Genomic DNA, 13,560 nt, shown 5'->3' with positions numbered 1-13,560 from the left:
TGCATGAGAGAGCATGTGAATATGTGTGGGTGTGCGCATATTTTCATATTGGAAGGATTAACTCCTCTCCACTGTATAGCCTGACATGGAGAAGAGATCATCCATCAAGTCTTCCCTCTGTGGGGCCCTTCTGTTTTCATTCATAGGTGATGATGTTCTTAGTAGGGCTTTCCTCGACCGAAGAAAAGTCGACTAACACTCAGTACGATTTTGTTTTAGTTAACGAATTAGTAGGTTTAATCGACAGATCTATAAAATTGAGTTCCTCCGCAAAGAATCACACAAAAGCACCACTTTCAATCTTGTTCACCAGGGATGTGCTCATAAGTTTCTTGGAAATAAGTCATTCAGCATGAAAAAGCATAAAAAAAGGACAAATTGACTAAAGAAATCTTAGCCGACTAATCCCCCAAAAACCCCAACTTGTCATTTTTACACTATGGTTTTCATACGGATTAAACAAACAAGCTATTAGTGTTAATTAATGAGCTTCAGAGATCTGGTAGGCAGATTTTGTTATCATCGGACAGAGTCCGGCTTGTCGTTTTGCCCTGTTTTCAGTCTTTTTGCTAAGCTGTAGCTTTATAGCGGACAGATGAGAGTGGTATTGATCTTCTCATCAACTCTCTGCAAGAAAGCAAATAATCACATTAATTAATACACACTGTGAAACCAAAGCTAATAATAATGAGTATTGGTATGTTTGTTTCAATTTAGTTGTAAATGTTTGAAAATGGTCACTAAACCGGACTGAAATACAGTATAAATTGTGTTCCAGATGTTTGAGATCTGAGCTGCCTCTTTACCAGCTTTACCAGGATAACTCAAGGTCACATCACACAGATGTGACCTTGAAATAATAGGCTAAACCATATGCAACCTATCAAGTTGTGTTGACTGCACACAGTATGACAAGGGTTGATGGATACCTAAGGTGTGTGCACTGGAAGTCCTGGCGTAGAGGTATACTGTTTCAGGCAGCTTACATTAGCCATGCTGTCCTCACTTCAAACACATGTGGGCCGTTTTGTAAAGTGCCACAGATGCATGTTGACAGGCATAGACAAACTAGCCGAGACATTAAAGGATACAGCGACTTCTCAAGTTTCTTAAGTTTTCCTTTTTTCGTTTTTGATTCCTGTAAAAATGTTCCGAGCTGCTACTTGTGCTCAGCCACCTCATCATGTTACATAGGCAGAGGGAGAGGAAAAGAGCACATTTGATATCTGATCTGTTCGTGTGTCTGGGTAATGACAGATTTTGTGGCACCGTCAGTGTGGCTGTTATGGTATTTTGCATCTTAAAATGCATTTCCCCATCTCTTTGAAGCTTTGCTGTGAGAGAGAGTGGCAGTGTGCGAGACGTCCCCGTGGCAGAGTTGCGATTGCCTTGCTAGCTAGCAAGAGAAGCTGTCTGTCACCTTTTGAAAAGTTCAGTACAAGGACATGGGAAATCAATGAGCTATCTGAGAAACCCCTCCAGAGAGAGGGAGAGCGAGAGAGAGTGTGTGTTTCTGTGTGTGTGTGTGTGCATGAGGGAATGTGGGGGGTAGACTCCTAAAAAACACATCGGACAGGACATCATATCAAATCAATCTGAGATGGAAAAATGTAAATCATGCTGGCTGCAGCAATATGAGAATGCTATGAAGAGCAGAGAGATCATTGATTTTAGAAATGAAATGTCACACCATTTCCTGGTGCCACAGGAGAAGGCAATAAACCGTCATAGTTTTTATATGCGGGGCCGAGGGGAATTGCGATTATTACTGTACTTGTTCTTAAAATAATTATCACTTCTCACTGGGGCTTTAACTGCTCTTTACTGCTGCAGTAATACTTTAAGATATATCCATTATAAGTCAAATGGTTCATATTCCTTTGTACATTTTGTATGTAAAAGGTAGCTCATTAAGGACCTTCAGTTCACCACGTAAATATAGGTGGAAGCACAGGTGCTTCTGTGCTCTCACTGACTTAAGGGGAGACCCCCCGTGTGAATAAGCTAACATTTATAACTAATGGATATCTCCATGAAACCCCAGTTGATTACTTACATTAAGCAATTTTTTTTTGTATTACAAGTTTTCTGAAATTTTATGTTTAAATATGCAAATGAGGCATTATCTTATTAAATATGTGCTAATTTGCATACATTCATAACAGAAATCTGAACATTGGTTGGAACATATTGTTTCATTTTGTTGACACATTAGACTCAAAGGTTTTTTACAGAGGGAATTTTGGATATTTCTTTTTATCACTCCATAAATCAGAAAATACTGTCAACAGCCATTAGAAAAAAAATCAATTTTTGGCATGTTTTTAGGAATAACATATGATATAAATCAGGCTATGAATGACATATGAACAAAATCCTCTGTAAAAGCCTTCAGAATATAGATAGGAATGAAACTGGAAAGTTTGGTGCTACTGAAGTGGAGATTTCTGGCTCAGAGTGAGAAAAAACTAATTTTGAGAAAAAGGCCTTTTAAAGATATAGATTGTAAAGCTCCATACATTTTGAAAACCCAACAGGTGAATAAGGTAAAATGTTAACTAATAGATAGCACCATGAAACTCCCCCAGTTGATTATTTACATAAAGACATTACACGTTTTCTGAAATTTTATGTTTAAATATGCAAATGACATATTACATAATGCTAACTTGTGTTGAATTTAGGAGAAATCTACAGACGCAAATATACAAAGTAGTAAAATAAACACCTGAATGTGTGTTTTGGATGTTTTTATTTCCACTAGTCTGAATGGAAGCAAAATAGCCCAAATTCTCAAAATTGCATCAGCCTGGTTGTCTCGCCCAGAAGAAACCTTTTAAACACAATCATGACATTGGCATTGGCAGCACAAATCGTTGTAAAGACTCCTCAGGTCTACCTGACAACTCACAGGTTATATATATATGTTCTTTTGTTTGTGTGTCTGTCTGTGTTTGTGCTCCCCAGGAGTCAGTCTGCTCATTCCAGCAGGAGCCATTCCTCAGGGCAGAGTCTATGAGATGTATGTGACGGTTCAGAGGAAGGACAACATGAGGTACGCAGTTGCCTCCAGCCACATCGATGCCCCAGAGCTGTGTTTACCCCTGTCAGCTCCGCCATGTCACACATACACCGAGACTGCTGTCACATCGCCACTAAACAGCATTTGTGTGTGTGTGTGTTTGCACGTGCGTTATTCTCTGTGCACCTCCAGGCCCTCGGTGGATGATGGCCAAACTGTGCTGAGCCCCGTGGTGAGCTGTGGGCCCCCCGGGGCCTTGTTGACTCGGCCCCTCATCATCACCATGCACCACTGTGCCGTGTTCGACGGCCAACAGGATTGGCTGATCCAGCTCAAGAGCCAGTCGCCGCAGAACCACTGGGAGGTGAGGTGTTGCATGGAAACTGTGCAGTAGACTGTTATGTGTATCGCCACGGTCCAAGTTTGAATGTGTGCTTCTGGCAGTCTTGAAGTATGAAGTATTCAAATGATAGGTTTGCCACCTAAAATACGATTCCCAGATGCGATTCAACCATTAAATAATCCATGCTGCATTTCAGTTGGTTGAAAATTTCTTCTCGGCAAAGAGCAAAGGGAAAGTTATCTGGAAAGAAACAAAATGATGAAATAGCATGAGACGGTAGATAGCATGGAGGAGGTGAAGGAGATCCACTTCCCCTGCTTTGTTTGTGCAGCTCAGCACTCAGAGCGAACCCCTGTTCCAATCAGTTGCTGAAATAGTAAACCTCTGATGGCAGGGAACAGGCTGGGACTGTTTTTTTTTCTCCCAAGACAGTTTTCTTGTACCTTTTATGAATTACTATTTTTGTTTGGATGTGCCGTTGTGTACGTGTGTGCTGTGTTTGTGTTTTTGGAAGCCCTGTGCCTGCAGGCTCCATCATTAACAGTGCTGATGATGATAAGTTGGGCTGCTGAGGGGCAGCAGTGTGAATGTGTTCTGCCTATCCCCTCTCTCCTTCTCTTCCTCACTTTCTCTCTGTCACACACACACACAGAAACGGTACAATTACCACAAACAGATAATTTGTAGAGAAACTATGCTTCCACCCTCGTCACAAAAAGTGCTTTAAACTTGGTCCAGTTTTCATCTCTCTCCCCAAAAATCGTGCCTGTAGTTCTCCTCAGATAATAATAATACGACGGGCCATTGTTGTAGGCAGTTATTAGCCTCTCTTTCTTACCTGCCAAGAGAGCATTTCTGGGTAAGCTCTCCTTCCATGTGGTTTTTAATGAACTCTCGCAGGCAGTAGTGTGCTGAGACCTTTTTAAAGTGGAAGGTCCTCAAAGTATAAAAACGAACCAAAGGCTACTCATTTGTGTAACAGCAGGGCCTAACAGAATAAAAAGCAGTGGGAAGAACACAAAATTATTCTCTTAAGAATTCAGATTCTAGTCTATATAGGTTTACGGTCTAAATGAATCAGATATAAATTCAAAGGGGAAAGGGTATTTAGGAAAATGTTGAAGCGCTAGTAGAAGTCTATGCAGGCATACTGTACAGGCCAGTCATATTGAAAATCCAACTACTTAGCACCAGCCTATATCTAATATATGGCCCTCTGTCAGTTCGTTATTGAGTAGTGGCTTGAATAACATCACTTTCAGGAAGTCTTTGCACAATCTCCACTGCTGATGTGATGATATGACTTATGGAGCAGAGAAAAACTGCCAGACCGGCCCCACATGCCTTTGTGACAGTGATGAATTACTCGGGGGCAGCCAATAAAGCTCAGTGTAAGCTGAGTATTTTTAAGGAGGAAATAACTATTGATCAAGGGCGACACTGGGGGGGAGGGAAAAGTGTGTGTGTGTATACAGGCAGTCTGATGCCATCTGGAAGTAACCAGTTGTTTCACCGGTCAGTCTATGTGCGCACACACACCTGGAACAAAGTCTGTATAAGAGCTTGTTTTGTTAAAAACAATCAAACGCTATCTATTTCTCTTTAACCAGCAGCTACATGTTGGATGTTCATTAAAACAGTTTGACCAACGACACAATGATAACTTGGTTGGTTCACAGCAACTCAGGTTGGTTACAGACAAATCAACTAGAGTTAAACTTGGATCATCCTCCAGCCTGTTACACTGAAAATATCAAAATATCAAGGTAACACTGGTTTATATCTGACATGTGCTTCAGTGATCCTCCATTTACTTGTGTAGACATGCAAGTGATCAGCTTGTGTATCAGAGATCAGTGCATGGCTTGTGGAAGATGCTCCTGAGCCACACACACACAGCTGTTTACTATTGCTGGTTGACATGTACACCAACATGAAGCAGGAGGAGTTCAGTGAATGCTACACATCCGGTGCGTTTTGCAATCCGTTTTAACTCTGGATGTAGAGGGGAACAAATAGCTTACTTCCAGCTTTGTGGAGGATCTGATGTCTGGTGTCTGGTCATTCCAAATATTGGGGAGGACAAAATATCCATATTTCTTATATTGGAGGGGACGTGCTCCCCCCCCGTCCCCTGTGGTGATTACACACTTGCTATTGATTACATCTCTGACCTGTCAGAAATGCAGATGGTAATCTCCAAGGCGACGGCAGCTTCCTTTTTATATGAGCTTGTCTTCCCACTGAGGCCAGCCTCCAATGCTGCATGTGTGAAATATTGCTTTATATGACATGCTCTGTCAAAGTAAGTATTCATCACTGCAGTAGAAACAGGAGAGATGAGCTCCTCCTGAAGAAGTAATTCCCGGATATTTATAAATATATATAGTCATCACCACCTAGTGAGAATAATCTCATCCGTTGGCATCCGGGATGCCGCACCCCTCCCCCGTCCAAGCACACACACACACACAGATGTACACACAGTGTCACTGAGGGAACATGGTGTTGTGATGATGATGAAGACAGCAGGTCATATAATGAGGAACATGTGGGGCTTTCTGCTTCAGTAACTCTCCTACAAAGATTTATCCTCCCACGCCTCTAAGAAAAAAAAAAAAAATCTCTGCTGATGAATGCAGTCAAAAATTGTGAATAAATTATGCTGTGTGAATATGTGTGTTTACACATTTGCGCCTGCACACACATGTAGGAAGCAAGAGCCTACTTTTCCGCTGTGTGTTCTAATTATCCCCAAATAAGGAGCCCCAGTGCCATCCCCCAGGAGCAGTTAAAGAGTCTAATGATCAGCCATAATACTGCTGTTAAACGGCCTAGCTCACAATAAAATACTGTAATTCCTCTTCTGTCTCTCATAATAGGCTGAATTAATGCCAGTGTGCTGCTCACAGGAGTGTTTGGATTAGAGAGAGAGAAAGACAGAGAGAGAGAGAAAGCAAGATCAAGAGAGATCGAGAGAGGGCGAAAGCTTCCTCAGACCAGACGGTCTTAATGAAAGAGAAATATGTCCCGGTATTAGCGCCATTACAGGGGTCAACTCCAAACGGTCCCGAAACTCAATCTTCTATTACCTCACGTACACAATGGCAAGGTCGGACATAAATAATACACACTCGCTAAGGGGTAATATTTTAAGGACACGGCTTATGTGAAAAGGCATGACCCATAATTGTACTTTCTCCCTTAAACTTAAATCTAAATTCAGTTCAGTTTCAATTAAATAGAAATGAAATGTATGTCATAAAAGAGAAAGTTTCAACTGAGAATGTTATGGAAGTCAATGATTTTATACACATTTTTCTTGAATGCCGTGCCACAGGCAAATACGACAAATGAATTTTAAGTCCACTGTTTTTGCTAGTGCATTAGATCAAATTCTGCCACCAAAAAACAAAAACTGAATAAACTTCCGTTCTGCTCAGTTTCCAAACATGTAAATTAGGGAACAAACTGTGACTGTTTTTATGCTTTTGATGTAATGGCTTTTTGCATATTGGGTGTTATTTGCAAAAAAAATGTAGGAGATTGTTCAAATGACTTCTCTGAATAAGTAAAACTACAAATTGAGCTCCACTTGCTGTGCCTGATTATTCACCATTGAATTGTGAATACATAGAGCATTTATTTCATAGTGCTTCAGCTTGAATAGTCTCATTTCTAGGAATGAAAAAGGAATGAGTTTGATGATGTGTCTTGGAGCCAAGAAAGCAACTGTGGACTTTTTTTCTCTGCTATTAATGGCTATATTTACTTGCCAACAAATGAAAACACAGGGGGACTTGAGGGGGACGGAGCCAAAGTGACAGCGTTAGAAATGCTATTAATTATGTCTACTTTTATTTTCATCTTTTCCCTCTTTATATTTTTCTTCAAATGCTACCACATGTAACAAAAGTCTGAAACCCTGGACTATTTCTGTATTCTTTTTTTTTAGCTTATTATCTCCCACACTTGTGTCACTTTATCTTTCTTCCTGTCCACATGCAGGATGTGGTGGTGGTTGGAGAAGAAAATTTCACCACGCCGTGCTATATCCAAATGGATGACGAGTCCTGCCACATCCTGACAGAGACACTGGGCACCTCCTGCTTAGTGGGCCAATCTCTCAGCGCCGCAACCACCAAGCGCCTCAAACTAGCCATCTTTGGCCCTGTCACCTGCCCCGCCATGGAGTATCACATCAGAGTCTACTGCCTGGACGACAACCAGGACGCCCTCAAGGTAAAATATACAGCAGGGTTGCATGTGTGTGTGCGTGTATCCGTTCTTTTGTCTCTCTGTGTTCGCGAAAGGTTATGTAGCAAAGATTAAATGTGTTTGTGAGCATTTAATGATGTTTGCGAGTGTGTCATTTCGACTGAATTGTTAATGCGCGTGTGTAGGCATAGCCGGCAGATGAGCTGTGGGAGGCGGAATGAGAAATCTTTGTGTTGGTGTGTCACAATAAGGGGAGACGACGAACGCATGCATTTTGAAAAGCGTTGTTGCTCCTAGGAAGATGTAGCTGCTGCGCCAACACAAAATAAGCCACCTTTATCCCTCTACTCTCCTATTGTCTCCCTCTGTTTAATACCTCCATCTACCTACATGGAGGAAAGATAAGGACGGATTATTATACCGAGCAGGGATATTAAACACGGTTATTAAGTTTTGGGAATGGGTAATGAGAAGTGATAGTGATCCTGCTGCAAGGACATTGAAGTTGTTTTCAGATGGCAGGTCCAGATTCGGGTTCATAAAGCCCCCGAGGGAAAGTGATGAATATATACTATAAAAACACATCATATATAGATTAGAGCATTTGCAAGAAACTGCTGTAGCAAACAACAGTTTACAGCAAACACAATATAGAGAAATTTGTTTTACGGTTTCATAATACTGCGCTAAACAAGTGTTTGTTTGTGTATTCAGGAAGTCCTACAGATGGAGAAGCAAATGGGTGGGAAGTTGTTGGACGAACCAAAGACTCTCAACTTTAAAGACAGCACCCACAACCTGAGACTTTCCATCCACGATGTCCCCCACACGTTGTGGAAGAGCAAACTACTAGCCAAGTACCAGGTAAACTTGGCCACACACACACACACACACCCTTTGAGAAAGAGGACAATCATTTCCACGTGCTTCTCTTGACAGCTGAGTAAACCCCTCTACCCTCTTCACCTCTCTGCAGGAGCTTTCCTTTCAGCAGGTGTGGAGCGGCTCACAGAGGAACCTCCACTGTTGCTTTACCCTGGAGCGGTTCTGTTCCAGCACTGTGGACCTGGCCTGTAAGATATGCGTGCGCCAGGTGGAGGGAGAAGGACAGATTTTTCAGCTGGACACCACACTGTCAGAGGTAGGGTTGCCTAAAATCCTCTTCCAACCGTAGAACTATTGTGCAGTCCATTTTTCTGTCCTTGACTGTGGAGGTATTCTGTACTGTCACGCTGCCCCACCAACACTTCAGCTGTTAAATCCTCTGTATCAGTACATTACGCTTTATCACGAATGAGTCGGGAAGAAATAGCCATCTCATGTTATTAATTTGTATAGCTCTACTATTGAAGTCTCCACCTACCTCACATCTCTTCTCATTAAAAATCTAGTAACTGCATTACACCTTCGGTAACTAATTAACATTAAATATCCCTCATGCATGCACTAATGTGGGAAGAACTTAAGGGTTTAATAAGGTAATAAAGATTTACTTCATTATCTGATGTTTTTTATGCTTCCTGTAAAACTGTTTTTTAATTGTTTATTATATAGTTGTACTGTTTCTATTTTGCTCAATGTTTCTTGTTCTCAGGTCTCCCTCGGAAAAGAGATCTTAATCTCAATGAGACTGCCCATTTATATAAAGATTAAATAGAAATAAATAAAATGTAGCCGAAACTCTTGCATTGAATTTATAACCGCTTAAAAGAATGATTTTCCTCGTTTAGATACGAGCAATGCATCACAAAACAGAAGAAGTAAATTTGAAATGAATGAAATTAGTTTTAATAAAGGAGATAATGCATTCCCTCCACCATACTGCTCTCCTTGTCTCTCTGTTGTGAGAGATACTTTAATGAATTGACCCTCTCTCCCATGTCCTTTTCCCTCTTTTTTGCAATGTTCACAAAGACTAACAGGGTGGAAGACCGGTAGTCTCGACCCTCCGGCCTTCATGCAGCCCTGATAGGGCAATGCAGAGTAGAGGGGGAATAATCACCCTCTAGTTGTGCCGCACTTGTTTCACAAAGGCCATCTGGCCAGGAGGATAGAGCTTGAGGGATGGCGAAGCACTCAGGCTTTGTGCTCCGTAATGAGATGAATTACAGTACATGTAGTGCAGAGCTTTGTCCCTGCCTGACCTTGCTTCATTTGTCTCTGGGTCTTGCTCTGGTTTCTGTAGCCAGACCTCCAGCACTTAATCCTCCGGATGCAATATATTTGAACATTCTTGCATCAATAACTGGATGACAGTAAAAATTAATAATTTTTCCCTTTTTATACAACCCCAAGTTTTCTGTCATACAAATCAATTTTGAGCCACATTATGTTTCGTCTTGTGAGACGGTGTTAAATTATGTATATGCTGAAGAAAAATGCCAATGTGTCCCTTCTCTAACCTCTCTCTTTCTCTGCAGGATTCCCAGAGTATTGACACATCTCTGCTGGACCCCGCCAGTAACATCACCACACTGGTGGGGCCCAACGCCTTCCGCATCCCCGTTTCCATCCGACAGAAGTTGTGTGGCAGTCTGGATGCACCACAGACCAGGGGAAATGACTGGAGGATGTTGGCCCACAAACTTAACCTTGACAGGTGGGTAAAGGAAAAGGGCTATCTGAGAGAGATAAGGAGTGAGACAGTAGATTTTGGCTTTTAGTGGTCACAGTCTGGCCACTGGAACGGGCTGTTATCAGGTTTTGCTCATTTTTTTTTAAGGGAAAATGAAAGAGATGATGGAAATACACAATCTCCCTATTCAAAATGTTGTTGATGAGCAATTTGAACAGCCAAATCATTTTTTTCTTTCATTAGAAGTAGGCAACAAGATTACACAGAGAATAAAACAGTAGATAACTAGTCTGTTTTCATTTGATTTTGATTGTGCTGTGGGAATGTGACTCCTTTTGATAGGCATCTGCTGAATTGAGATTAATTGAGTTTGACTAAACTGAGACAGACACAGAGAGAGACAAAGATAGAATGACGCTTCTCTTTTCAAAACATCACCCATGTGTCTTTGATAGTCTTGTGTGTGTGTGTGTGTGATGGAGATACAGTGTGTGTCCATTTATAAGGTCCCAGCTCAGCGGGGCGGCCTTATCACAAGCAGCAGCTGCAGATTGACGAGACCACTGACAGAGTGGGACGTGAAGGAAAAAACAGAACCAACGTCTCATTCACTCAGTGATAATAAATACACAACACCAGTGTATACATAGGGCTCATTAGTTTCCATTTTTTATTTTTTTTTATAAAAATCCAGTCATATGTGTGTCTGTTTTGAATATCAAAAACTGTGTGACACCTATTTGCAACACAGATGCTCTGAAAATTATTTTTATTTATTCATTTACTTACTTAAAGAGACTCTTGTGCGTCATCAGCAGCTATTTGCATATTCTCGCCACTTTTCTCTTAACTTTATATAAATTAGATTTTTTTTGCTGTGCTTGTCGCAGCAGAGCTTAATTCACTGAAATAAAAAAAACAAATGGTATAAAACGTCATAAAGTCATAGTTTTTATATGGCATAAAAAAGTCACAATATAGTATGCCATAAAAGTGTCAAAAAATGTCATAGTATAGTATGTCACAAATATGTCATAGTAAGCTAGTTAACATAAATGCAGTAAGGCGGGTACGGTGTGTACCTAGACTCCCCAGGAGGTGGCGGTACGAAAGTATGGGTACTCCTGTGGACAAAAATGAGACAGCACTGGACAAGCAACAAAATGCTGAACATAAAATACATTGTCCACCACTTACAATACTTCATAAACCTTGTTATATGTTGTCATATGTAAACATTTATACATTTATTTAGAGTTTTATAAAGCCTTTAAAAATGTATAATATTTTATGAATGTGTTTATAATGCATTCTAGACATGACCTTCATATAAAGTGTTGACATTTTTTTGCACACCAGCCAAGTCCTGTGTTTTAATTCAAGTAGTAAACCCATTCATCTCTGTTAACCATTTACTTCCTTTGTCCTTACCCATCCCTCTCTGTTGTGTCACAATAATTCACACAGGTATCTTAACTACTTCGCCACCAAATCCAGTCCTACGGGAGTGATCCTGGACTTGTGGGAGGCCCAACATTTTCCCGATGGCAACCTCGGTCGCCTGGCCCAGGTACTGGAGGAGATGGGACGCCATGACAGCCTTGTTCCTATGGTGACTGAACACTGACATCTGCCCACCAGGGAGTGTGACATTCCAGGGAGGAAGAAGACATAAAAAGAAAATAAGAGACGGGGACGCCGGGGAAAAAAAAGGCGAGTCATTTGGCATCACAATGACAAATGCACGCACACACACCCGCGCACACACACTCACAGGTACTGTGTGTGTGGGTGTCACACACTCAGAGAAGTAAGAAGAAAGAAACCGCTAGGTCTACTCAGCCATGACCCAGTTAAACATTGGCAACAAAGGGTGTAAAAACTTGGAGGGTAAACAAGACTCTGTCATTTCTCGCTGGCTGTTTCCTCTCTCTCTTTCCGGTACAACGACTTGATATTTTTGGCTCTAGTTTCCTTGGAAACAGCTGTCCGGTTATTTGGATGGACTGCGCGTATAGTGTGGATGATGCCCTTGCCATAGACAAAAGTCTGAGTAGTGAGACGCTATCAAAGGTCAAAGGGAGTAAAGGAGCAAGGCTTGGATCAGAAGAAGCATCTCTCATTCTCCAAAAACCAGTCTCCATAGCAACTCCATGGATGGGTATGTGTTCTGTGATAACATAGTATTTAATAAGATGCCTATTTATACATATCTTTTTTTTGTATTTTATGCTGCCTATTATGGAATATTTTGCAGTGTCCTCACATTTTTGTCTCCTGTTCCATTATGTTTTGACTGTATCATAGCACCTCCTGGTGGACTCCTGCAGTAATGACTCCTTTTACATGTACAGAAGGGAATCAATGACGTAACCGTTTTACAGCTTTAGTGTTGCTGTCGTAACTACTATTAATACTTTTAATTATGTATAATTATTGATTTTCAAGTATGTGCTTCTTTTATGTGATTCTTTGTTTTTTTTAGATCTTTAAAATATTTTTGATGAGTTGCATTGGTTATGATTTATCATTACATTCTTTGCATGTTTAATATCGGGTCATTTGGCTAATTACACCAGTCTTATCGCCCCTAAATAGAGGGTGATCAAGACAAGTTTCCCCAAATTAAATAAACTTCATGACTGATGCTGATGATTTGTATGTTGTTCAAGATGATATCATCTACATTAAAGAGACCAGGCAGAGAGGAGAGGTAGATACCGTAGAAAAGGGAATCAAATAAGTATATTTTTGTAGGACCAATGCAACTGAATACAACTGCTTTGTACCAAATAATTGACATACAGTGTATGAGGTCAAACGTAACACAGAGGGCGGTCATCGAAATATCACACGTCATTTCAAAAAGTGTCATTTCTTGTGTTTCACAACTGAATGACTTTCATCTGTGATTTCGGAAGAACAGACTTCAGTGTTTGTACATTAACAACAGAAGCCATCAGTGTTGTGACGACACTGTGCGCATGAAAATGTGATAGTTGTAAATGCAACATTCCTTTGATGCAGCAGCACTTGTGACTGTTCCAAGTGTTCTCGGTTGGTTCTTGATTTTATTTTATTTATTTTTTTGAAATGGCAGTCGTCCCAGTTTTCGTAAAAGCCGTCTATGCAAACTTTGCATCTTTCTGAAACAATCTTTACATTCTCAGTGGGCTAGCCTTTTGCATTCCCTATTTCTTCAGCTTCATGATTATTATTGTGTATAGTGAGAATGTTGCCTGTGTGTTTCTGGCACTCATGATGTTCCTCGCAACTGCTTGCATTTCATCTGTCAAGTTATTGTACAAAGTGTAAGAAAGAATTTTTAAGACTAATAATAAATTATATTTATATGCAACATTGAAAACGGAGCGTGATGGATCTCATTTGTTTGCGTAGCGA

General features: G+C 40.8%; 1 protein-coding gene across 5 annotated transcripts in view; it reads left to right on the top strand.

The window, feature by feature from the left end:
* unc5c (unc-5 netrin receptor C) overlaps positions 1-13,525 on the top strand; it is a 229,617-nt gene extending 216,092 nt beyond the window's left edge. For all 5 annotated transcript variants that reach the window (XM_037752704.1, XM_037752703.1, XM_037752701.1 and 2 more), the window contains 7 exons: positions 2,968-3,055; positions 3,215-3,386; positions 7,374-7,607; positions 8,298-8,447; positions 8,560-8,724; positions 10,004-10,182; positions 11,626-13,525. In XM_037752704.1, the coding sequence (XP_037608632.1) occupies positions 2,968-3,055; positions 3,215-3,386; positions 7,374-7,607; positions 8,298-8,447; positions 8,560-8,724; positions 10,004-10,182; positions 11,626-11,785 (1,148 nt within the window). In that variant the 3' untranslated portion in view covers positions 11,786-13,525. The remainder of the gene's footprint in view (positions 1-2,967; positions 3,056-3,214; positions 3,387-7,373; positions 7,608-8,297; positions 8,448-8,559; positions 8,725-10,003; positions 10,183-11,625) is intronic.
* The last annotated feature ends 35 nt before the right edge of the window (positions 13,526-13,560 follow it).

Source organism: Sebastes umbrosus, chromosome 19 (assembly GCF_015220745.1).
Source record: "Sebastes umbrosus isolate fSebUmb1 chromosome 19, fSebUmb1.pri, whole genome shotgun sequence".
Taxonomy (NCBI): domain Eukaryota; kingdom Metazoa; phylum Chordata; class Actinopteri; order Perciformes; family Sebastidae; genus Sebastes; species Sebastes umbrosus.
The sequence above is the reverse complement of the archived record's forward strand: the minus strand, read 5'-3'. Positions and strand labels throughout refer to the sequence as shown.